Source organism: Polypterus senegalus, chromosome 8 (assembly GCF_016835505.1).
Source record: "Polypterus senegalus isolate Bchr_013 chromosome 8, ASM1683550v1, whole genome shotgun sequence".
Lineage (NCBI taxonomy): Eukaryota > Metazoa > Chordata > Cladistia > Polypteriformes > Polypteridae > Polypterus > Polypterus senegalus.
In genome coordinates, this window is record NC_053161.1 from 40,864,027 (window position 1) to 40,888,538 (window position 24,512).

Below are 24,512 nucleotides of genomic sequence, written 5' to 3' on the forward strand. Positions count from 1 at the left end.
TTCAAAGAAGCGTTGTGTAAAGCCATCTTAGGGCTACCAAGCGAACAGGTAGCGAAAAGGACTATATTACCCACAAGTCACCACCAGTGAATGACGAAACGGTCTCTTAGCGTGACTGCCTTCCAGTTGAAAGATTTTATCACAGGCATATTTAAAGGGCATTTCAGTGTTAAACTGTAACTAGTGAGGAAGTGTGCAGGGAAATTTAATTGTTTTGGCATTCATACAAACAGAAGGATGCAATCCAAAAGGTAAGACTGTACCTTCGTTATTCATAGGACAGTTCTCTCTGTATCATTGGAGTGCTTCACTGATAGACTTCATGAAACTGAGTACGAAAGTATTGCCGTTGTCATATACGTTAATGTACATGGTTTCAGTATTCGGATCACGTTGACTTTCCTAACGTGTGTACCGTAAGTCTCTTTGGTCATGTTACCTTGTTCCCAATACATGTCTAATTGATAATTTGTTTATTTTTGTATGTAGATTAAGGACTAAGTGTGGAAAACGTATTGGCTAGGTTATGGGGAATAGAATGGTTTATTATAATATAATGGAGTAAACGTGTACTGAAAAAATACATAACTTAATTCTCTGTTAGACTTTTATTTCTTCCTCTGTGTGTCTCGTTTACCGAAATGTTTCCTCGTTCAACAAGTCATCTTGATCGGATACAGCGACTTCACCAAGCTAAAGCTAACATTGATTGGTCCATATGCCTAACAATCAGTTGACTTTTTTAGATATATACAGCTGTTTTTAGTAGATACTGGAAGCTAATTTTCGGTATATAGACACCTACTAACGTATTTAGCCGAATATAGAAAACTGCTACTGGCTGTGGATATTTGCTAAGGCTTCCCGATGTTTTCGCAGGGTTTTCCTCTACTACATACCAAAGTGCTGGGTAGTTGGTCCTGTATGATCAGCATTTCCTTGTGAATATCTAGAACTTTATTTGTCCCCAGGTGGATCTTTTTTAATAGAAACTTATTAGGTAAAGATATACAGTGCAAGTTTAAAAAGTGTCCGAGAGCCGGCTGACTCATTGCTTTCAAATTAAAACGCTATTAACGGACATTTGGACATAAACCCAGCATATGCAGGCTTAAAAAGACAGATGCCTAAATAATAATAAAGACTGTATGACCAACACCATCCGTACCCCACCTTATTGATCCACCCTCCCCCTTGCGACCTCACCCCCTCATTTGCTATATATTGCCTTTGCCTATTTGTCTAATTATTTTCCTCTGATGATGACACCTGGTAGGTTGTCAAAAGCTCAGGAATAAAAAAAACTATTTTAAGATTAAGAATCTCCCTTTGTGGATTACTAGCTACAAATGTGCAAACTGTATCACAGACCTTCACTTCCATCCATATATGTATATGTATATATATATATATATATATATATATATATATATATGTATATATGTATATATATATATATATATATATATATATATATATATATATATATATATATATATATATATATATATATATATATATATGTATATATATATATATATATATATATATATATATATATATATATATATGTATATATGTATATATATATATATATATATATATATATATATATATATATATATATATATATATATATATATATATATATATATATATATATATATATATATATATATATATATATATGTATATATATATATATATATATATATATATATATATATATATATATATATATGTGTATATATATATATATATATATATATATATATATATATATATGTGTATATATATATATATATATAGTATATATATATATGTGTATATATATATATATATATATATATATATATATATATATATATGTATATATATATATATATATATATATATATATGTGTATATATATGTATATATATATATATATATATATATATGTATATATATATATATATATATATATATATATATATATGTGTATATATATATATATATATATATATATATATATATATATATATATATATATATATATATGTATGTATATATATATATATATATATATATATATATATGTGTATATGTGTATATATATATATATATATATATATATGTGTATATGTATGTATGTATGTATATATATATATATATATATATGTATATGTATATATATATATATATATATATATATATGTATATATATGTATGTATATATATATATATATATATATATATATATGTGTATATATATATATATATATATATATGTATATGTGTGTATGTATATATATGTATATATTTTTATTTATTTATTAGTGTGTGTATGGTCAGAACACACACAAGACTGGGTAAAAAGAAAGAAAATCTGTGACTTGGTGGTCACAGTAAAACATTATGTAGGCATTTTGTTGGTAGTATGAATGGGCCCCATTGGCATTTCCTGACACACTTCTGCGGAGTAATTGTTTGGCTGAAAGTGCTGTGTTGGCATGTCAGAGGTTGGATATGTGATGTATGGGACAGATGCTATGCCCAGTGCACTGGGAAATATTAGTGGAACCAATTGGAGGCAGGATAGTATGGACAAATGTGTTGGGAGATAATAATAATTGTAATAAAAGTATGCTGCCTTCCTGAGACTCTGTGGGCCTTCTTCAGAAAGTTGGGCTGCTGTGACCTCCGCCACGACACTTCCTGGATTATGCAGGCATATTTCTGTTGGTATAAAGGAGCCCCAGTAGCATATATTGTTGCCCTTCTGCTGAATAATTTGTAGGCTAAAAGTACTCGGTGTTAGTGTGTCACAGAGAGGTTTGTGCAGCATTGTTCATAATGGCACTCAGTTTTGTTTCAATTCTCTCCTTTGTTACTACCTCCAGGGGGTGTAGAGTGAGTCCTATAACTGAGTATGCCTTTTAAATTAGCTTGTTGATTCAGTGTGGGCCTCTCATAAAGAGTTGTTACTGGTTCAGCACACCACAGCATAGAAAATCGCATTGGTCATCACAGAGTTTGTGAAAGATGTCACTACCCACATTAAAGAAGTGCAAGCTCATAAAGACAAAAGAATCTGCTCTGCCCTTTCTTATACAGTTTCTCCAGTCCAGCCTGTTATGGTGACAGGACATAGAGACTCTTTGGTGTGATGAAAGTCAATTGCTAGTTTTACCGTGGCTTTTGTCCAAGATGCTTCTAAAACTGGCTCAAGCAAAATATATGGACAGATGGAAAGTTTTGGCAAGCCTCTGTATTGGTTTTCCTCTTTTAAAATATACTCCATTTACTCTTAACATTACCAGACAAAATTTAATCAGGTGTCATTCATTATTGATGCTATTCTTACTTGATGAGTGATCTGCCCTCCTCCAGAGAGACTGACTGGCTTGCTTCCCAGATTGAATGTGTTATCAGAAAACATTTTATTTCTGTGGTATCAAGTAGGTTTATTTCAATGAGGTCACGTTTATTTTGTGATCACCTCAGAATGGAACTAAATTTCTGAAAACCTCAGTGCACACTCCTTTTCCATGCCTGCCTTTTCATTTGTTGTTTGCAACTTGCTGGAGACAGTCCAGTCTCCATAAAAACAGTAAACAAAAGCTCTGCTCAGCTTTGCTTTTCAGGGGAGAGGTTACTGCTGCTGAAATGGACAATTTCCGGCTTTAGAACAATGTATCCCTGATCTGGTCAGTATTGGGTACTCCGGATTTGCTTATTGCTTGAGCTTTTTTGTTAATTTACTTGAACTTACTGTTTTGAAAAGACATTGTACTGGTAGTTGCAATGGGGTTATAGACTTAAGTACTACGTCACAGAATTCTGGATTCATTTCTAAGCCCAGGGCATGGCTGGATCTACCAGTACTATCAAGGTGACTGGGTTCACACCCTGTGCCCTTGCTTGCAAAGTGGCCAAACCCGAACAAAGCATCCTCCTTCCAGTCTTATGTTATATTTGGCCTCAGAATAGTCCATTACATATCATCGTTTTGCCACAAAGTGCCATATTCCTTTTAAAAGCGTTGAATTGGTGTTGGTTATCTGTGATATCAGAAGAAAGTTGATTTCCTGCAGACATGCTATCAATTAATTTGTTACATTCATTGCAATACACAAATGAACAAAAAAGGGAGGGTGAGGCTGTCCTGATATAAAGTTTTGGACGTTTTACTACTTCAATCCCTGTACCTGTACCTATTTTTGATGTGATGTTCAGAATTTTCGGGTGTGTGTGTCCGCTGGAAGAAACATGATGGAGCTAGTGAGGTGTGGTGTGTATGGGTCTTTTGAGCTTTGACACCCTGGGGCCCCATGAGGTCTTAAATCCTGCCCTAGCCCAGGCATTGACTGTTTTGAGTATACTTATTGTTTCTGTGTCTTTCTGAATTTTATCTGTGGATGGTTCAGTTTCTCCTCATGGTTAGAGAGATTGGCATCTTTGAATTAGTTGATGTGTTTGCTGCAATGACCTGGCACACCATCCAGATTTGGTTCCTACCTTATGTTTAATACAGGTTGTAGTCCTCTTGTGTCTTTATTGAAATAACAGAGCTGGAAAATGAATCAATATTAGTAGTAGTAAGCAGGTATTCTAATATGTTGATCAGTGTTTAAATTTTATCTCATCAGCTCTGTCATATGAAGGTTAGAACATATATTTTTTTGTTTTTAAAAGCACATTTAAATTAGAAAGCTGATACACCTTGTGAATCTAAATACCCTTCATTTATGGTTCCTGACATTTCATAAAAGTTTTATCCAATTAAAATTGTATCCTCCTTATACATTTTAAGTTTAGATGTTGTCATACTTTTGCAATTGGACTACTGGTAGAGCGGTAACGTGCTCAAAGTCATACAATACAACTTCCACTGCTATTAGATCCCAGGTAAATCAAAAATCACTAAATGGTTGCAGCTCATGTCATCATGCATATAATAAAACTCAAGTCTAAACATCGATGCTACCAGCACACTTTTTAATTACTAACTTCACTTGTTTTTGTTATAGTGGATAAAATGATTTAGAGAATGCATGAGAATTAATTGGCACCAGTTTGTATTTTTTGTGTGTGACTCCTATGTGAAGTTTTCTGTTTACAAGGCACAGTGTTGACATAAAAAATTCTTGTGTTGTCTTCCTAGTTTTAATTTTGTGTTGTCTTATCACATGTTAAAATAATATATTGCACGTTTAAAAATATTTTTTAAATTTTTTAATTTATCTTTTTAACAGTATTGGCAGCAGTTCTTTTTTTTTTTTTGTCTGATCTTTCAACATGTTGTGTCTTTCAGCCAGAGGCAACCAAAACATTTCTAGGATCCTTGAGTCAAAACGTTACAAGTTTTTGTTAAGAAGCCAAATAAAAAAAAAATGATCAGCACTACTTTGTATATCTCCTAGTATTTAAAACGGTGTTTGGTTATGCATGGGATAAGGTCACATGTGCAAAGTGCTGTCAAGAAAATGGATAACTACCACAACCATCTTAAAACTAGTATGATTTACTTAAGTATAGATCGTGTATAGTTTTTGAAAATAATTAGTATTTTAGTCTTTTAAGACAGAATAGAATATATATTTTTAAATGCTAAATTTAAGTTTTGGCCTGAAAATAAATAATAATTCTTCACATTTATGTAGAGCTTTTCTCACCACTAAAAGAGCTTTACATAAGAGAGGGGAGCTACTTCATCCATCACTAATGTGCAGCATCCACCTGGATGATGCAATAGCCTTCAATTTGCAATGGTGTTCTCACAACACATTAGCTGTTAGGTGGTGAAGGGGTGATAGGTAGTTATCCAGTTAGAGACAGGAGATCATTAGTGGGGTCAGAATGACCAGGCCATGGTTGGAAATTTATCTGACATTGGGATGCACCCTACTCTTTGCAAAGGATGCCCAGGGATCTTTAATAAACACAGACAGTTAGGACCTTGATTTTCTGTGTCATCTGAAGGACCTCACCTTTTTTGTAGCAAAGTGTCCCTACATTCAGATCTCAAGTGTAAATGCCCCCCTGCTAGCCTACCCAACACCACTTCCAGCAGCAACCAAACTTTTCCTGGTTGGTCTCCTATCCAAGTACTGGCTGGGCCTGAGCATGCTTAGCTTAAGGGGGATGACCTGTTCACAAGTGCATGTGGTGTGACTGCTTATCTAATCTGTCTCTAATGTTTACTCCTTTTAAGTATTAGAAAAAAAAACAATTTTGGCTACCTTATTAATCCCATGTGACTGCAAATTGACTTCAAGTGAAAAGATCATGCCTTTAATTATAAACCTATAATCAGCTTTTCCCTAATGTTCTCCAATATATAATTTTACCCCTATCATCGCAACAAAGATATTTCTTCAGAATTTTGGCATACTCTTCTCAGAAAAATGTCCTATGGTACCTACCACATTCTTGTTTATCTGGTTATCTATTATTCTGAGAAACTGTTGTTTTCTGAATATAATATGATTCTTTAATTTCATTTGTCTCCTTTCTGTTCAAGTATTCTTCAAAGTATGCCATTTGTTAGAAATGTCCTTAAAAAACACTTTACAGCCTTTGATTTCTTAGAAGAAGGTTCATCTTCTAGAGCTGGTTTCCAGATCATTAAAGTCACTTCCACTGTAATTTAAACCAGATTCGTAATTTATTTACCCTAGCCTTTTTTCCTAGAGGTCCTAAATTTGCAAGCAAAATTTAATTGCTTGCTTGATTCTTGCTAAGTGACAAGAACCTGTGCTGACCAAAGAACACTGTCAATGATACAATATTGACATTATTGTCACTTCCTTATGTCAGCCTGTGGTCTCCTGTAATTGGCAAATGTATACTTCAAGCATTATTTTTTCTTAGTCTCTTTACTACATATATAACTTGGTTGTTTCTGTAAAGTGTAAATTAATAAATATAACAAATAATAAATAATGTTAAATACTGTGTTTAACATGTTCACAATAAGGTCAAATATTTATTGAAGCTTGAGCCTAATGGAACTGTTTAATTATCTCAGAAGCTTCAATGCTCAGAATATATAGGCAAATATTAAAGAATGTGGAAAAAAATTACATTTTCTGAATCATTAAACAACATTTTGTAAAACAATTATTGTATGTAGAACATCTCCTATAGCACTCATGCTTAAACCACACCTTGAGCCTGACAGCATGCCTGGGTTTGGGCTCTTGGTGTTAGTAGAAAAATGGTATTAGCCACTTTGTACTATAGAAGTTGGTAGAAGAGAAACACTTGAAAAAGGTGGCAAAGCATGCCAGAATTATTAAACATGGGATAACTAAAAGGATAACCGAGTACGGGAGAATGCAATGCAAGGTTTACGTTGTGTTTAACCATTTAGTTTAAAAAGTTGCCATGATTTAGTTTAAAAAGTTGCCATGTTTCTTTCCTTAGTAACTCCCACTGCCAATCAATATATATTTTCCTAGCACACTCTCAATTCTACTTAAAGCCTTTCTCTTGGTGTAGCAGTAGTTTATATTTTTTCTGCATAAAATGTCCTTTGTCCTACTTGTTGTTATGACTTATGTATAAAGAATTTGTATAGAAATTTGCTGTGCTCTAATAGGTACGTGACACTTCTCATACTCTGATGTAAGGTCAGGATTTTTGTTTTTTTTTCTTTTTCTTCCATATGACACCTGACTGTTTCCATGTGTGCCAGATAAACGCATCCTGTGTAATATGTTGTATGAATTTTGTGCTGGGATTTTTTTGAAATTGGTTATAATGAAAACCTATATCCATTGTAGTTCCCCTGAGCAAGGAATGGATAAAAAGTTACACCCTTTGGCTGAAAGAAAATATGTCGAGTCATTATGATTTCACAGATTATGGACTGCAACATGCCTAAGGAATTGCATAATAGTCAGAAGAAGGAATTTGTTGCTAAAGTGTCCTCAATTTAGTATTTAACAATAATGTATATTTGGATACCAGTTTATTTATATGCATTATGTTTTAATACTTATTACCAGGAATTTAGTAATGTATTTTAATAATTTGTCTGTTTTTTTTCCATATAGAGTCTATGGCTGAAATCTGAAAAAGGTGCTTTTTTTTTTTTTTTTTCTCCCCACCGTCCTGAGTACATTTATGAAATGTACAGAATATTTTTAATATGGAACACACAGAAATGGAGAATGTTTCTAGAACATTAATGTATCATGTGGAACGGCCTGTATACAATGAAGATTACATTGAAACCCATCTGCTTCAAAAAAAGTCGAAGAAACCAAAATCACTAAGACAAGTTTTACTTAAACACCTTTGGTAGGTCCATAAAATAATGTTTTCTGCTTATTTTTTTCATAGCCCTTCCTAGTTGTAAACAGAGTTACATATTTAAAGATTTATATTTTTCTCTACTTGTGAAGTAAATGTTAAGTTTCTTGCATAAAAAATACTTCTCAAATGGTATTTCCAATTTGTGTGTAATTGTAAAAATGTTTCTGTTATACTGTGCCTTACTGTGCTGTGAATTTCTCAAGCTGGTTACAGATTATTTTGCTTTTATTCTTAGGTGTTCTTCAAAAGCAATAGTAGTCTTGCTGATGAAGTATTTGAAATGATAATATAATTTATTAAGTACATTTTTGTTATGTTGTCCAATGAAATACTATGTATGTTATTTAAAATATATATATATATATATATAAACCAGAATATCTGAAAACTAAATCAGTTAATTAGAAATGTTTGTTACATACTGTTGTTCTTATGGAATATCAGAGCATACTGGCAGGATAAATGAGGATATTCTCTAAACTTTGTGGCCCTGTGAGGGACCTAACTGAAGCCTTAAAAACTTAAGTGTTTAGCCTATTTATGTTTTAGTAACTTATACATTCCAGTTTTATTTGGTTGGGAGGTCTGAAACTTGGAGTGGAAAATGGCATTTTAAGTAAAAGAGATAAAATATACTGTAAAAGTGAATATGAACCAGAACGGATCCTACTCTGCTGGGCCGTTGAGCAAGGCACTTAACTTGAAAATTGTTCAGGGGTACTGCACAATGGCTGACTCTGTGCTCTGGCCTCTAAAGTTCATGCAAAAAGTCAATTTCCCCATGGGGGTTAATACAGTGTACCAAATAACAAATGCAGATAGAACATTTCTATGTATGAAGGATGCAAAATACTTGGTATTAGGCAGAAGTTGACCAGTCAGAGCAACTTTTTTTTGTATTTATTTCTTAACAACAAAATTCCATTGTGTTTACTTGAGCGAGCTATCAGCTATTGTCAAAAATGGTGTTTTTCATTATATTCTTAACCATTTACTTGCCAAAGTAATTTATTCTGTTTTTTTGGGATAATCGGGAACTGAAGGATATCCCAGCTGGGTGAAAGGGGGGTAATGAACCCTAGACAGGTCATGAGTTCATCACTGAACACTTTCACTCTTACTTGGTCAAACCAGTCAATAAAATACTGTAATTTACAGATTGTGTTTAAACATATTAATTGTTAGCAGCTTAATATTTTTTTTATTTAAATAATGCAATAGGTATTACAAATTAAGCTTTATTTTTAGATCTGCTTAGTATTTTCATTGATGTCTACGTGCAGCCCCATTATTAGAAATCTATACCTCTTGGATGTTGAACTGACCAGCTGCTTCTGGTCATGCTGAACCCTTGTACAGTCTATAAATTATTTTTTTTATTTATTTTATATGTGTAGAAATATGGATGCATAAGCCAATCTATAATGTGACGTCTTGTGTGCAAACTTTGTTATTCCCTAAAGTGTCTATATATTTGATGGCAGTAATTTAGGCAATATCACAGTATGGCATCTGTCATAAGTTCCCTTTGGAATACTGTAAATGTTTTAATTTTATTTGGCAAATTGTTTCCTACCCAATAACCAATAAATACTGCAGTTGCTTTGATTTTTTTTTTTATTTAATCAGCATCTACTGAAAAAAAAAAAAAAACGCATTTATAGTTGTTTACCTCTGTCATGAGGACCTCTAATAAACCTTTCTGTTTTTTAAATTTTTGAAATGTGTGTTCACCCATCCCAGTGCGTCATCCTTTGCTTCACAGGTGAATAAACAGTAGAGCTGAGAACTGAAGAGCAGGAACAAAATTGTTTAGCACGTATGCTCCATTGAAATTTAAACTTTGTTCCACTTTTTGATTGATGAAACAGAGGTTGGTAACAACATATTGCAACTGTTTGCTTAAAGACTGTGACAGGCTGGTTTGATGGTTATAAAAAAAAAGATGGCTATGGTATGTTTCCTTAATATTTTTATTAAAATATGTGCTTTATAATTAACCTAAACAAATAATCAATAAATCTTTGAAAGAAGTTTGCTATGGTAATTGTTGCTAAACCAGGTTCTGAATTTTAAAACAAAGTGTAAAGATCTTTATTTGTGATAAAATAAATCTATTTTAATTCCGTCATCAACACATAAAACGGAAAATATAATCAACTTAAAGAACTTCCTTCAAAGCTTTAAGTTTATATTGTAACTCAAACCTTAGGTTAATTTTTCTATTTTTATCTGAGAAGGGAATCACTGTTAGTTTTTTAATTACGGAAGTTTAAGATTTAACCTTTATTTATAACCTTGCCAAAATGCTGGTTGTTTCTCTCAATTGTAAATATAATAAATGTAAGAACTGCAATGCACCATGCATTGTATGGTTTTCTTAATTATCAGAAAAGTGGCTTCTTTTAATAGTCCAAAGCCACTAGTGTAGTAAGTTCACAGCTTAAATTTCCCTTTTAGTGTGTTTGGATGGACTGGCTTCTCAACCAGGGCGTGTCCCTGTCACTGTGTGATTGCTAAGAGGATCAAAGGGATGTATGAACAACGGCAAATGTAGATTTCAAAATAAACTATTAAGGATCATGCACCACATTAGCCAGCTAAAATATATAAGGTAAACAGAAAAGGAGTGAAATAGTTTGCATAAAATGGCCATCATCTGTGTATAAATGCATAATTTGACTTCCTCCTAAACTTGTTTGTTCAGAACAAAATTTGCATCAAGTGGTTGTGGGAAATTTTTTTGCCATTTATAGTTTTTAAAAGCATTTATTCTGTTTAACAGCACCTGTCTAACTGGCATTTCATAAATTGAACAACTACTTCAAATTTGTAGAAATCTTTTTAAAAGCCATTTGTGTATTCTGCTCATGAACCTGTTTCATCTTCATTGTTTCAATAACACTTCATATTTACATTTTTTTCCACTACATTTTGAAGGATTAACACCTTTCATGTGTAACAATTGCAGACAAAGTAATTGCAGGAATTAGAGACATTTAAAAATAAACTTTTATTATGTAAAGCATACAGGCAGGATTAATACAGAGAGAATATAGAAGTAAGTAAAGTAAAATGACATCCTTTCATCTTCTGTGAGCCTACCTACTCGGGTGTTGATCCCCAGTCAACCATAGTGACTTGCCTGCTGCAAAAGCAATCCTTTTTGTTGCCACTTGTGTGTTACACTCTCAGTGAGTTTTTACTTCCATATTTTTCAACTGTAGAGCAGTGACATTTAAGACAACTGTGGACATTTAGTAGTGAGGTGACTTTAAACTCTTTTCTGGGGACACTGGTTATATAAAGGCCTGGAACAGCCCTTAATATCTCTGTTGTAGGAAGCTGGAATGCATCCATGACCTTTTTGTTACCCTAACTGGCACAGTAATTTTGAAAGCTTTTGGATTTCCTCTATGAATTGGGAAACACAGTCACTGTCTTTCGGTTTAGGAACTGTTCACTGCCATCAAGCAACTAGTCAACTGGCAATCTTCACCTTTAATATGGCCCTTTTTTGTGAACCTGGTCCGAAGGTTACCTTTGTGTTTAACCCCTTCTTTCTCCCTATCAATGAAGAGTAAGGCATTGTCTATTATCCTGGGGGAATATTACTAGTTTCCTTGTATTGCACACTTATCTCTCTCTTTCTAGTATTGGCCTCACTGCCTGTTTTTCCTGGAACACTCATTACCCTTACTACCCTTTGCTTTACACCCCAATCTAAAATGCTTATACCTCATACTATAAAATGGAAGGATGACGATCAATTGTCTCTTTAATATTTTCTTTCTTTTTATTTTAGCTGTTCTTCCAAAAAATTGAAATCAATTGTTTTTAGTTTCATTCCCATTCTGACATGGCTGCCTTCTTATCCAATAAAAAAATATTTATTGGGAGATGTAATTTCTGGAATAAGCACCGGAGTAATGCAGCTCCCTCAAGGTTAGTAAAACTTTCTTTGAATTAAGTCTTTTTTACAGAAGAACACATTCTTTTATTTTCTCATTTGCCTCTTTTCTGATTATGTAATAGGTTTAATACTTTTGGTTAAGTTTCAAGAATCTGATTTTCTCAGTATAGCAGCCTTCATAAAATTTTACATTTGCAATGGCTGTCCTGAGTTTTGCAGAGTAAAAATTTATTTCTAAAGGGTTGATATGATCTTCAGGCAGATGCACTTTTGAAGTCCCTAGCAATGTCTCAAGTTGTACTAGCAAGGAGCTGTCAGGGGATGAATGTAATAGACGGACCTATTTTGGAAAGATTATTTTAAATAAACCATTTTCACAAAAGTAATAAAAGCTAGTGTCTACATGTAAAATCTTATATTTTGAGTAAAAAGGCTAGATTTTACATTAGAGAATAGATTTGTGAACTCTAAGATTTTGAAATAATCTTGTTATTTTAAAAATATTAAGTTCAGGTTTATTATGCTGTGTATACTTGATTGACCTATGTGTCTCTTAATGCCATGTAATGCCTAGAGAACTATGTAAAATGTTGGACTTTATATAAAAAAAAAAAAAAAAATTGTACAAGTTCATGCATTAGAAAATGTTAGTTGCATGTTTTCTCACCAGATTGTATTATTCCTTTCATTTTTCTCAAGTAATATTGTGATGAAAGCTCAGTTTTTGCATTTAATGTTTGTGCAATTATAGAGGCCATTTGTGATACAGACTAGCTGAATAGTCTTTTTGGGCAAAAAATGCCAAACCTTGTTTTGAACGTTAAATATTTTCCAATAGACCAAAGGCAGTAAATATAAGTCTATATGCAAGCTACTTTATTTTCTATGGACGTTTTTGCTAAGTTTGGGTTTGCCTAAAATGTTTGCTTTGTCTGGATCTACAAACAAGTGCATTAAGATTTCTGTGAAGCTGATTCATTAATTGATTTGCTAATCAATTCTGAGTAAGGGTTTGTACATAACTTTGCCCTGTGATTGGCTTTAATTAAATGTTCTTACCTTATTTCCTCCACATATACTGTATAAATAGGGAAAGTGTTCAGATGAGGTCAAAATTAGACTTGGAATTTGCAACAGATTGACATGTTTTAGGCATACTTGAAAACAACTTCAGCACTTTAGGAGTGATGGCTGGGTGTGTGTGGTTATTTGTAAGGATGTGAGGTTTTGAAAATGATGACTCAAAAATGAAGTAGATTTTGCTGCACAGCAATGACTACATACATATACTGCAGGTGTGTGTGTGTGTATGTATATATGTGTGTGTGTGTGTGTGTGTGTATAATAATATACTGTATGCCATGCTACCTTGTGCTTTTCCTATGTATTCACATGTGTCTTCAGTGGCGCTCCCTTTCTCGAGCATGTTCCTGTAAAGCCTGCTTCTCAGATTCTGTCATTGTTTTTGAGACACCTTTCTCTCCTCCTGTCTGGTTTTATACTTTTCATATTCAAAGCTTATTCTCTAATTGTCCACCTTTTTAATCCTCCTCGTACAGACCTTTGATACTACATCCTTAACACTAGAATTACCAGAGCTACGAAAAAACTCCTAGATTTGGCCCACCTTAAATCCATTTGCACCTCTCCGTCAGCGTCTTTTGTCCTGTAAATGTGCCGATTAAGACAAGCAGCAAGCAGCCTGGTATCCCTTCCCCCACCGCCGCAGAACTTGCACAATGTTCTCCCAGTTCATGCCTTGATTGATTATCTGGGAGTGAAGTGCTGGAGTTTTCGAGTGGAAATAGATCGTTATTTGGAACACATGCATTTCATGTGTGTTCCATTTCTACAATAATCTGTGTAAACACATTGTTAAAACAGAAATGTTTTTCATATTTTAGTAGTAAATGACAAAATGTTGGCATAAACTATATAATGTGTGAAGTCTGAAGTCCAAACATCAAATAAACACTTTCACAAAAGGTTCAAGGACGATACAATAGCTTCTGTGGTGTAGCAGTAAGATTTGATGACTTAGAACCGGGGACTCTTGATTACATCCTGACTGCCAACTATATTTGCCGTTTTCAGCAGTGAGCTGCTCTTTTTGTTAATATTATACAGTACACACATACATTTGGTTTACATCTGTAACAAACGCTCTACATTTATAAAACTTGTAAAAGTTACCTTTTTTTTTTCTCTCACTTTTTATTCTCTTTTATGATTACAATACATATTACCAAGGGATCTGATGCTGTTAGTTTTTATTTGAAACTGGGAGTAACTGTAGATGTGAGTGGTGTTTTGAGGCAATGGAACTGGACATTCTCTGATCTGGAGGAATAAAAGCTGACACACAAACGCTGGTGAATCTGCCTTCTTTGTATCTCGCCGTCACTTGATTTTTTTTTTTTTTTGTATTCAGTTTTATTGAGTGTTCCTGCTCACACTGAATTAGTATGCACCTTATGGTCTATGATGTCAAAAAAAAAAAAACAGATATAGGTATATATGATATTTGGAATTATTCATTTTATGACCTGTGTAGTACATTTCGGAAAACATTGTGGCACGGATGCAACATTATTCATATTCATTCACATAACATCTTGTGGTTGTAATCAGTGACTGAGTGTTTCATGTGTTTTTTTTTCTCTTCTCCCGATCTTGCCAGTGTCCACATTGCTGTATGGTGGTGTTTCTTTTGTACACCTGGACATGCAGAGGAAACAGTAGTACAGAGAGGTCAGTTCAGTGCTATATGCAATCATCAAATTCAAATGTTAACAGTTCACACACATGCAAGCATCGTCCTTCCTACATTTACGACGTGTACCTGTTGCAGTGTACACACTTCTCTCCATGCTGTGGTTCCTATTACATTGAAAGGGCACCTGACACTGACTTGGGCACTTTCTTCAGGAAAGTAAACTGTCTTGGAACAGAAGCTTGTCGACTTTGCATCCTCCTTTTTCTTTTTCCATTGCCTTTTCTAGTAAGATGCGACGACGAAGTTCCTCTGCAAAGTGAGCCATGAACACTCTTTTCTCACTGGCCCCCATGCATGCCTTGTATAGTACATGCGCGCTGATCGCCGCCAGCATGTTGTTGCACACAGCAGCTGGCCACCTGCATGTTCTTGCGTGCACTGAATAAGCTCACGCCTTCTGGTCATGATGTCAGCGCAGTACAGAGAAAAAAAGAAAGCAACAAATATATGGGACGTTGGGTATAAATTTATTGTACTTGTAAAAGTTAGTTTTTCAGTTTTATTCTCTCGATCACGATCATGCTGTCCCATGCCCCCCCATGCAAACCTGCCCCTCATGATCTGACTCTAAAGTAACAGTGCTAGCATAAATTCACACCTGATCTGACGCTGTTCATTTTCAAATAATATTGCATTAATGCAACGATGTTTTCTGATTGGTACCATTCAGGTCATAAAATGATTTCTTCAAAATGTCACATATATTGTCTCTTTCTTTCAGGTGTGTAATAGAAACCACAGCATAGAGAGAAGTGTGTACACTGCAACAGGTACATATGTCGTAAATGTAGGAAGGACGGTCCTTGCATGTGTGTGAACTGTTAACATTTGAATTTTATGATTGTATATAATGCTGAACTGACCTCTCTGTACTATTGTTTCCTCTGCATGTCCTGGTGTACAAAAGAAACACCACCACACAGCAACGTGGACACTGGCAAGATCAGGGGAAAAAAAAAACACACGCGAAACACTCAGTCACTGATTACAACTGCAAGATGTTATATGAATGAATATGAATAATGTTGCATCCGTGCCACAATGTTTTCCGAAATGTACTATACAGGTCATAAAATGAATAATTCCAAATATCATATATACCTATGTCTCTGTTTTTGTTTTTTTGTTTTTTTTTTTACATTATAGACCATAAGGTACATACTAATCCACTGCGAACAGGAACACTCAATAAAACTGAATACAAAAAAATCAAGTGATGGTGAGATACGAAGAAGGCAGATTCACCAGCGTTTGTGTGTCAGCTTTTATTCCTCTAGATCAGAGAATGTCCAGTTCCATTGCCTCAAAACACCACTCACATCTACAGTTACTCCCAGTTTCAAATAAAAATTAACAGAGACAGATCCCTTGCAGTAGTAAGTATCATGATGATGACTGAGAGAATAAAAGTGAAAAAAAAGGTAACTTTTACAAGTGAAATGTACAGCATCTGTTAGACGCAAACCAAATGTATGTGTGTACTGTATAATATTAACAATAAGAGCATCTCACTACTGAAAACGGCAAATATAGGTGACAGTCGTGATCGAACCGGGGACTCTTGATTACAAGTCATCAAATGTTACTGCTACACCACGGAAGCTATTGTATCGTCCTTGAACCTTTTGTGAAAGTGTTTCTTTTATATTTGGACTTCAGGCTTCACACATTATATAGTTTATGCCAACATTTTGTCATTTACTACTAAAATATGAAAAACATTTCTGTTTTAACAATGTGTTTACACAGATTATTGTAGAAACGGAACACAAATTTAAATGCATGTGTTCCAAATAACAATCTATTATTTCCACTCTAAAACTCCAGCACTTCACTCCCAGATAATCAATCAAGGCATGAGCTGGGAGAACATTGTGCACGTTCTGCGGTGGTGGGGGATGGGATACCAGACTGCTTGCTGCTTGTCTTAATCGGCACATTTACTAGACAAAAGACGCTGACGGAGAGGTGCGAACGGATTTAAGGTGGGCTGGATCCATGAGTTTTTTCGTAGGCTCTGGTAATTCCAGTGTTAATTACATATACTGTATATGTTATTCTTTTCTTCAAGCTTTCCTTAAATGATCTTCTTCATAACAAATACCAAATTCCTACACTCACACTGCATAGTATACTGTATAGTTGTGTTTTAAAATTGAAATGTTTTGAAAACTAATTTCTCTCCCTTTCTCTAGGTCTAGCATATGCAATGCTGGCGGCTGTGCCACCAGTTTATGGGCTTTATTCATCATTTTATCCAGTCTTTCTCTACACTTTCTTTGGAACTTCAAGACACATTTCTATTGGTATTTATCATATTTAATTTTACATAATATGCAATGTAGTTACAGGAGAAAATTTTAAAAATGGTTTTCCTAGGGAGACTTTGAGAATTAAATGTTTTTTTGGGTGTATGAAAGTGGTGTCAATATTGCTTTGCTACAGTGAGAAAATTATCCTGAATCTGCAGAAAAAGTAAGAGGTTAAAGGAAAACTATATTTAAGTCTAGCAGTCTTTAACCTTGCACATTTATTGTACAGTTTCATCTTAAAGATTAGTAAATGTAGTTCAGCTGTGCACAAGTGGTTGTGAGGACAAGACAAAACCTTTTATTCTGCTGGAATCCAGGCACTTCCAGGCAGGTTGCGCAAGTGCATTGAGAAGGGTGGAGACTACATTGAGAAATGACAATAACAATGTTGTTAAGGTTCGTTCCATTTTCTGATAAATCCCATTTTCTAACTTTAGCTTGACTCCCTCCTCATAACATTTTATTACAGTGCAGTTTACAGATAATACAGTACAGTCTATATACATTAATGGTTCATGTTGCTGTAATCAACTTGTTTCTTTCAATTGAAATAACTTAAATGTTTCTGCTTGCAATGTAATTCCCCATCTGCCTCTTTCTCTGGAAGATTTATAACCATTTTGTTAATTTTAGAGAACTCAAACACGCCCCTGCCTGATGTGTAAACTGAAAACAATCTATAAGTGCTTTGAAAACAAAGCCATTATATTTTATATATGTGTTCAATGCAAAGTTACTGTAGCAGAAGTGCACTGAAACTTGATAAAGGAAATGAAAGTACTACTTGTATTGAGCAGTAAAATTTTATATAACATTTTATACTCCGGTGGCGCAGTGGTAGCGCTGCTGCCTCGCAGTTAGGAGACCTGGGTTCGCTTCCCGGGTCCTCCCTGCGTGGAGTTTGCATGTTCTCCCCATGTCTGCGTGGGTTTCCTCCAGGCGCTCCGGTTTCCTCCCACAATCCAAAGACATGCAGGTTAGGTGGATTGGCAATTCTAAATTGGCCCTAGTGTGTGCTTGGTGTGTGGGTGTGTTTGTGTGTGTCCTGCGGTGGGTTGGCACCCTGCCCAGGATTGGTTCCTGCCTTGTGCCCTTTGTTGGCTGGGATTGGCTCCGGCAGACCCCCGTGACCCTGTATTCGGGTTCAGCGGGTTAGAAAATGGATGGATGGATGGATGGATTTTATACTCCTTTTACTGCAAACTTTGGAACAGGGAATGGTAAAAAATGAGTTTACCTTTAATTTTGATAAGTAAATATAAAAATGGTATGAACTTTTCCCCTTTTATATAATTTAACTGATCTTCCAGTTAAGTGGACAAACTCCCAAAAGTATCTCTAGCTTTCTCTTGAATTTTTGACCTTCATCTATAGTACTAGGCTGTTGTACCGTGTTAGCCATTATGAATGTAGAGAAAAGCCAAACAAAACGACACCTTTTATTGGCTAACTAAAAAGATTACAATATGCAAGCAAGATGCCTGAAGAAAGGGCATGAGTTGCCTCTAAAACTTGCATATTGTAATCTTTTTAGTTAGCCAATAAAAGGTGTCATTTGCTTGACCTTCATCTATAAATAAAAGATGTTCATGGCCTGTTCAGCCAAAACAGTTTGTGCTGAAGCATATATTTAATCATTCTAAACTTCATTTGATGAACAAATTACAAAGGTAACAGCTGATAACATGAAATACTACACTTTTGAAAATGTAGGTGTACCCACAGCAGTGAAAGCAGTACATTAAGCACCATGATTAGGCTGAAGGTGGTTTTGTGCAAGTGTGGCAGATTTGAGATATTAAACATATTACCAGCAGTCGATATGATATCTTGAAGCGTGCCACCTGCAATTGTTTATTGTGTTGTAAAGGATGTCACATAATATAAACTTAAGAAGTTGGGCTGTACACAAAAATTAAATGTTCCTACTTTGTAAAAGAGTTTTTTGTTGGTCAGGTTTTTATTCAGGTATTTGTCTTGCAAATGGCCAAGGTGCATTATCTGTCCATTTCATTTCATTTTTCATTGCACAATTTAAAATTTAGCTGTGTATTAAGTCTCTTGAGAATTGTTTGCTGAAGGATGTTTTTTTGTATGCAGTACTATAGCAAAAATCAAAGAAACAAAAGAGTTTATTCGGTTATGTTAAAGTGTACATCCATTCATTTTATGCTGCTAGACTGCAAAAAAAAAAGAAACCTTCAACTCCATTGACTAGTATTTCATTATGTGACAAAAGGATGTATTGTTTTAATGCTAGTCCTGTTTGAACTGATTTCAACATTTCTGTAGTTTGTATTTCTTTCAAGCTACTATTTGGTTGAAAATAAAGTTCTGTGAAGCTGTTTTCTTTGGCTTTCATTAAGGGTCTGTACTTAAGTTGAATCTTTTTAGTATGTATATGTTGGCAAACCCTGGATTACTTAATTTGCCAGCATGGCCTCCTGTTCCATTGCTATGCTGATGAGGCCCAGTTCTGTATGTAAATCACTCCTTGATGCATGTGGGCATCTTACTTACATCTTACAACTTACTGCTTCTGTTAATGGCATTTGTGTGTGAATCTTCTTATATAATACTCTACCGTGGCTGTTCGTTTGTCTGTCCAGGATTTTAAATCATCTGTCACTCTCAAACCGTTTGACCTATTGACCTGAAATTTGGTACACGTATACTACGTGACGTCTACTATGCGCTTTTGAGGTGATGATTGACCTCCAAGGTCAAAGTTCCACCCAGGAAGGTCACTGTCAAAAATCAAATAACCTGAAATTTGGTGCACATATCCTGTGCTGAATCTCTGCACTACAGCTTTATATTAAAAGTATTTTACCGTAGAATCAACTCTTGGCAGCGGGCAGCAGAGCAGCTGTGCGGCGCATATGTACGGGCACCATTCTTATCCCTACCACCTTTGCCGTCACTTCCCCTACCTCTTCATATCTTAAATCATTCTTGAGTCAGACTGAAGTCTTAAGTGCCAACTTAAGTGAAAAATTAAGGAAAATGTACTAAGTAATTGCAACACAAAAACTGACTTAATCAGTTTATATGCGTAGAAGAGAAAGAAGAGAAGCAGCCCGCTGCGGTGGAGAAAAGAGCTGCTCAGGAAGCAGCAAGCGCATCAACCTCTGAGCAAATGAATGCTAAACTTACAGAGAAAGAGTATGAAAACCTATGAATGCTCAAGTCAAGTGTATTCACTGCATGTTATCGTGCAGTCTGCCGTTACTGGTATCTGATAATTACAGCCAAACCCTCAAAAACTTGTTGAGCTTAGCTTTAGATCCCACAAGTCGGTACAATGCAACATATCAGAGTGCTCTGATTATAGCGTCATGCCTTCATAAATTCTTGAGTTGGACTACTGCAGTTCCTTTTTCTTTAATCTTAAGGTATTAAGTTTTTAAACATTACATTGGGTTGAAAGGCAATGAACTTCTCACCTCTCAATTGACTTTACTTAGCTGGCTTGTGTTCTGATCCTGACAACTGACTTACAAACTGTAACTTATTATTATGGTCTGCCCTTTTGTAAACCTGTCAGATATTAGAGTCCTTTTGATGACAGCCTTCTTGCAATTCCAGTGTTTCTCATGTTTTGCCATTCTTTGACAAAACTCTTCTCTAACATTGTGATTTCTGTACATTAGAACTTCTTCCACTTGTCATATTTGCAAATCTTTGTCCATTTAAATGTTACAGTTGTGCCTGAATCTCTTTATTCTCTCATGAATTTGAATTCTTGAACTATTGCATTTTGTATTTTTCCTGTACTGACTGTACTATTTGTGTACCCATCTCTCTACAGGTGCCGGTCATAAAATTAGAATATCATGACAAAGTTGATTTATTTCAGTAATTCCATTCAAAAAGTGAAACTTGTATATTAGATTCATTCATTACACACAGACTGATGTATTTCAAATGTTTATTTCTTTTAATTTTGATGATTATAACTGACAACTAATGAAAGTCCCAAATTCAGTATCTCGGAAAATTAGAATATCAATTAAGACCAATGCAAAAAGGATTTTTAGAAATGTTGGACAACTGAAAGGTATGAACATGAAAAGTATGAGCCTGTAAAGCACTCAATATTTAGTTGGGGCTACTTTGGCCTGGATTACTGCAGCAATGCGGCGTGGCATGGAGTCGATCAGTCTGTGGCACTGCTCAGGTGTTATGAGAGCCCATGTTGCTCTGATAGTGGCCTTCAGCTCTTCTGAATTGTTGGGTCTGGCGTATTGCATCTTCCTCTTCACAATACCCCATAGATTTTCTATGGGGTTAAGGTCAGGTGAGTTTGCTGGCCAATCAAGAACAGGGATACCATGGTCCTTAAACCAGGTACTGGTAGTTTTGGCACTTTGTGCAGGTGCCAGGTCCTGTTGGAAAATGAAATCTGCATCTCCATAAAGTTCGTCAGCAGCAGGAAGCATGAAGTGCTCTAAAACTTCCTGGTAGATGGCTGCATTGACATTGGACCTCAGAAACACAATGGACCAACACCAGCAGATGACATGGCACCCCAAACCATCACTGACTGTGGAAACTTTACACTGGACCTCAAGCAACGTGGATTCTGTGCCTCTCCTCTCTTCCTCCAGACTCTGGGACCTTGATTTCCAAAGGAAATGCAAAATTTACTTTCATCAGAGAACATAACTTTGGACCACTCAGCAGCAGTTTTGTCTTTAGCCCAGGCGAGACGCTTCTGACCTGTCTCTTGTTCAAGAGTGGCTTGACACAAGGAATGCGACAGCTGCAAACCATGTCTTGCATACGTCTGTTCGTGGTGGTTCTTTAAGCACTGACTCCAGCTGCAGTCCACTCTTTGTGAATCTCCCCCACAGTTTTGAATGGGTTTTGTTTCACAATCCTTTCCAGGGTGTGGTTATCCCTATTGCTTGTACACTTTTTTCTACGACATCTTGTCCTTCCTTCCCTCTCTATTAATGTGCTTGGATACAGAGCTCTGTGAACAGCCAGTCTGTTTAGCAATGACCTTTTGTGTCTTGCCCTCCTTGTGCAAGGTGTCCATGGTCGTCTTTTGGACAACTGTCAAGTCAGCAGTCTTCCCCATGATTGTGTAGCCTACAGAACTAGACTGAGAGACTATTTAAAGGCTTTTGCAGGTGTTTTGAGTTAATTAGCTGATTAGAGTGTGGCACCAGGTGTCTTCAATAGTGAACCTTTTCACAATATTCTAATTTTCCGAGATACTGAATTTGGGACTTTCATTAGTTGTCAGTTATAATCATCAAAATTAAAAGAAATAAATATTTGAAATATATCAGTCTGTGTGTAATGAATGAATATAATATACAAGTTTCACTTTTTGAATGGAATTACTGAAATAAATCAACTTTGTCATGATATTCTAATTTTATGACCGGCACCTGTATTATAAAAAAAAATCCTGAACAGAAACACTAGGGCGACGAGACATGATCTTCACATGAAGATTACGGAAGAAACTTAAAAGACCGTGAGACGAAAGAGATTGGCGTCGGAACGTCTCGCGGGGACCTTAAACATGAGACTTTGTGCCAAGAGATTGACCGAGGACTGTCTCGCGGGAATATAGAACATGAGATTCTTGCAAGTCACGCCCTACTTACAACCAATATCAAATAAGACCACGGGCAGCAAAACACTCAGTCGTGCAAAGGCTTTGAGCACACACAGATCCAGGGTTCTCCGTGCATATAAAGCAAATAAGAACAATACGTTATAAATGAAACATAGATGACTTAAGCAAAAAAGAAAGCGGCGTGGAGAAAAGAGACTCAAAAGCATTGGAGAGAAAAAAAGAAAGAATAATCTAGGTGCAAATTCAGAAAATAAGGAAAGTAATTATCAGCCTGGAACAAGTGGCCCTAAAGCTCAGCCTTCTGTGAAAAGACAATGGGAAAAGCAAGTGAAAATATAGAAGAATTTCAGCGAATACCAAGTGGAGGCAAAGAAAAACGTACTATTTGTTGGTTTAAACAGTGATATAATCAATAAAAGGAAGTTGATCAAGTGACAGAGTGCCAGAGAAACTTGGGGAGTAGGCATGAAACACATGCAGAGCAAGATACAGAATATGAAAGTAGAAAATGACAGTGTCAAAACAAAGAAAGTAAACCTCGCATTAGTGCAAACAAAGAGAAATTATATCTCGGAGAAATAATGAGAAGGCGAATAGAGATCGAATATATGGACATAGGTGATATGTCGGAAGTATGTAAATATTGTAAGGCTTTGAAGTTTAAGTCAGAGAATTTCAAAAATGGGGTTTACCTCGCTTGCATTTATTGGTTACTTTACAAAAAAAAATTAACTGTATGATGATGTAGATCGTTGTCTGTGCTGAAATTCCAAACTGAGAAACCTTTCCTGAATTATGGTTAAAAAGTCATTAAACACATGTCTTACTGACCTCGTTTAAAAGATTTGGCATATTGGGACTTGAAATATTCCAAATATTGTTTTTACAGAAGTTCTGAAATAAAAGTGAAACTAATGAAATAACAAAAATTCAAAGGGAAAAAAAAATCTTAAAAGTGTGTATCCAGAGAATCAAAAACAGGGGTTGGCGTGCAAAACGAGCAGGGAGCAATGCCCCCTAGTACTTCCATATGAGGGAAAATAAGTAGATTGGGGGTGGGGGAGTGTATGGTAGTACACATACAGGCATGTTTCTGGCTGGGGAGAAGCTCTAGAGGCTCCAACTTCTTCCCATTACTGCTAGTAGGCAACAGAGTTTCCCTGCTGTGGTATTTAAATTCCTACAGAAACGTCTGTGTACTGTGATGTTTGCCAGGATATATGTGAGAGAAAAAAACATGACCTAAAGTATTTTATGGTGAGTTGAAGTAAACCCAGAAGTACTCCCACAAAAAAAAATTGAATGGGCCTCCAACTCCTCAGTCAGATGAGCTTTGTAGTTAAGAGTGGAACACTGCCTCGAGGGCTCACCTGTTGTAGTGTACGACGAGGCTAGTATTTTTGGGAAAAGGTGCGCAAAGAGGTAGGAACGTGAGTATTGATTATATTGAATGAAAGTGATGTCAGACAAATATGGGAAGATCCAGTGGGGGGTTAGGTGTTTTTTGTTATTTGATACTACGTTTTTTCATATCCCTTTTTTATTATTTTACTTGTTACTACTCTTCCTGACTAATCTGATCTGCACTAATGTCTGCTCTGGATTCAGGGA

The 24,512-nt window shown here is 35.3% G+C and overlaps 1 protein-coding gene across 4 annotated transcripts in view; it reads left to right on the forward strand.

Moving 5' to 3' along the window:
* slc26a5 (solute carrier family 26 member 5) overlaps nucleotides 1–24,512 on the forward strand; it is a 153,497-nt gene that overhangs the window by 73,673 nt on the left and 55,312 nt on the right. For 3 of the 4 annotated variants that reach the window (XM_039761007.1, XM_039761010.1, XM_039761009.1), the window contains 3 exons: nucleotides 8,043–8,289; nucleotides 12,110–12,249; nucleotides 17,189–17,299. In XM_039761007.1, coding sequence (XP_039616941.1) covers nucleotides 8,138–8,289; nucleotides 12,110–12,249; nucleotides 17,189–17,299 — 403 coding nt within the window. In that variant the 5' untranslated portion in view covers nucleotides 8,043–8,137. Of the gene's footprint in view, nucleotides 1–98; nucleotides 252–8,042; nucleotides 8,290–12,109; nucleotides 12,250–17,188; nucleotides 17,300–24,512 lie in introns of those variants that run through there. The other variant, XM_039761008.1, reaches the window with a different exon arrangement.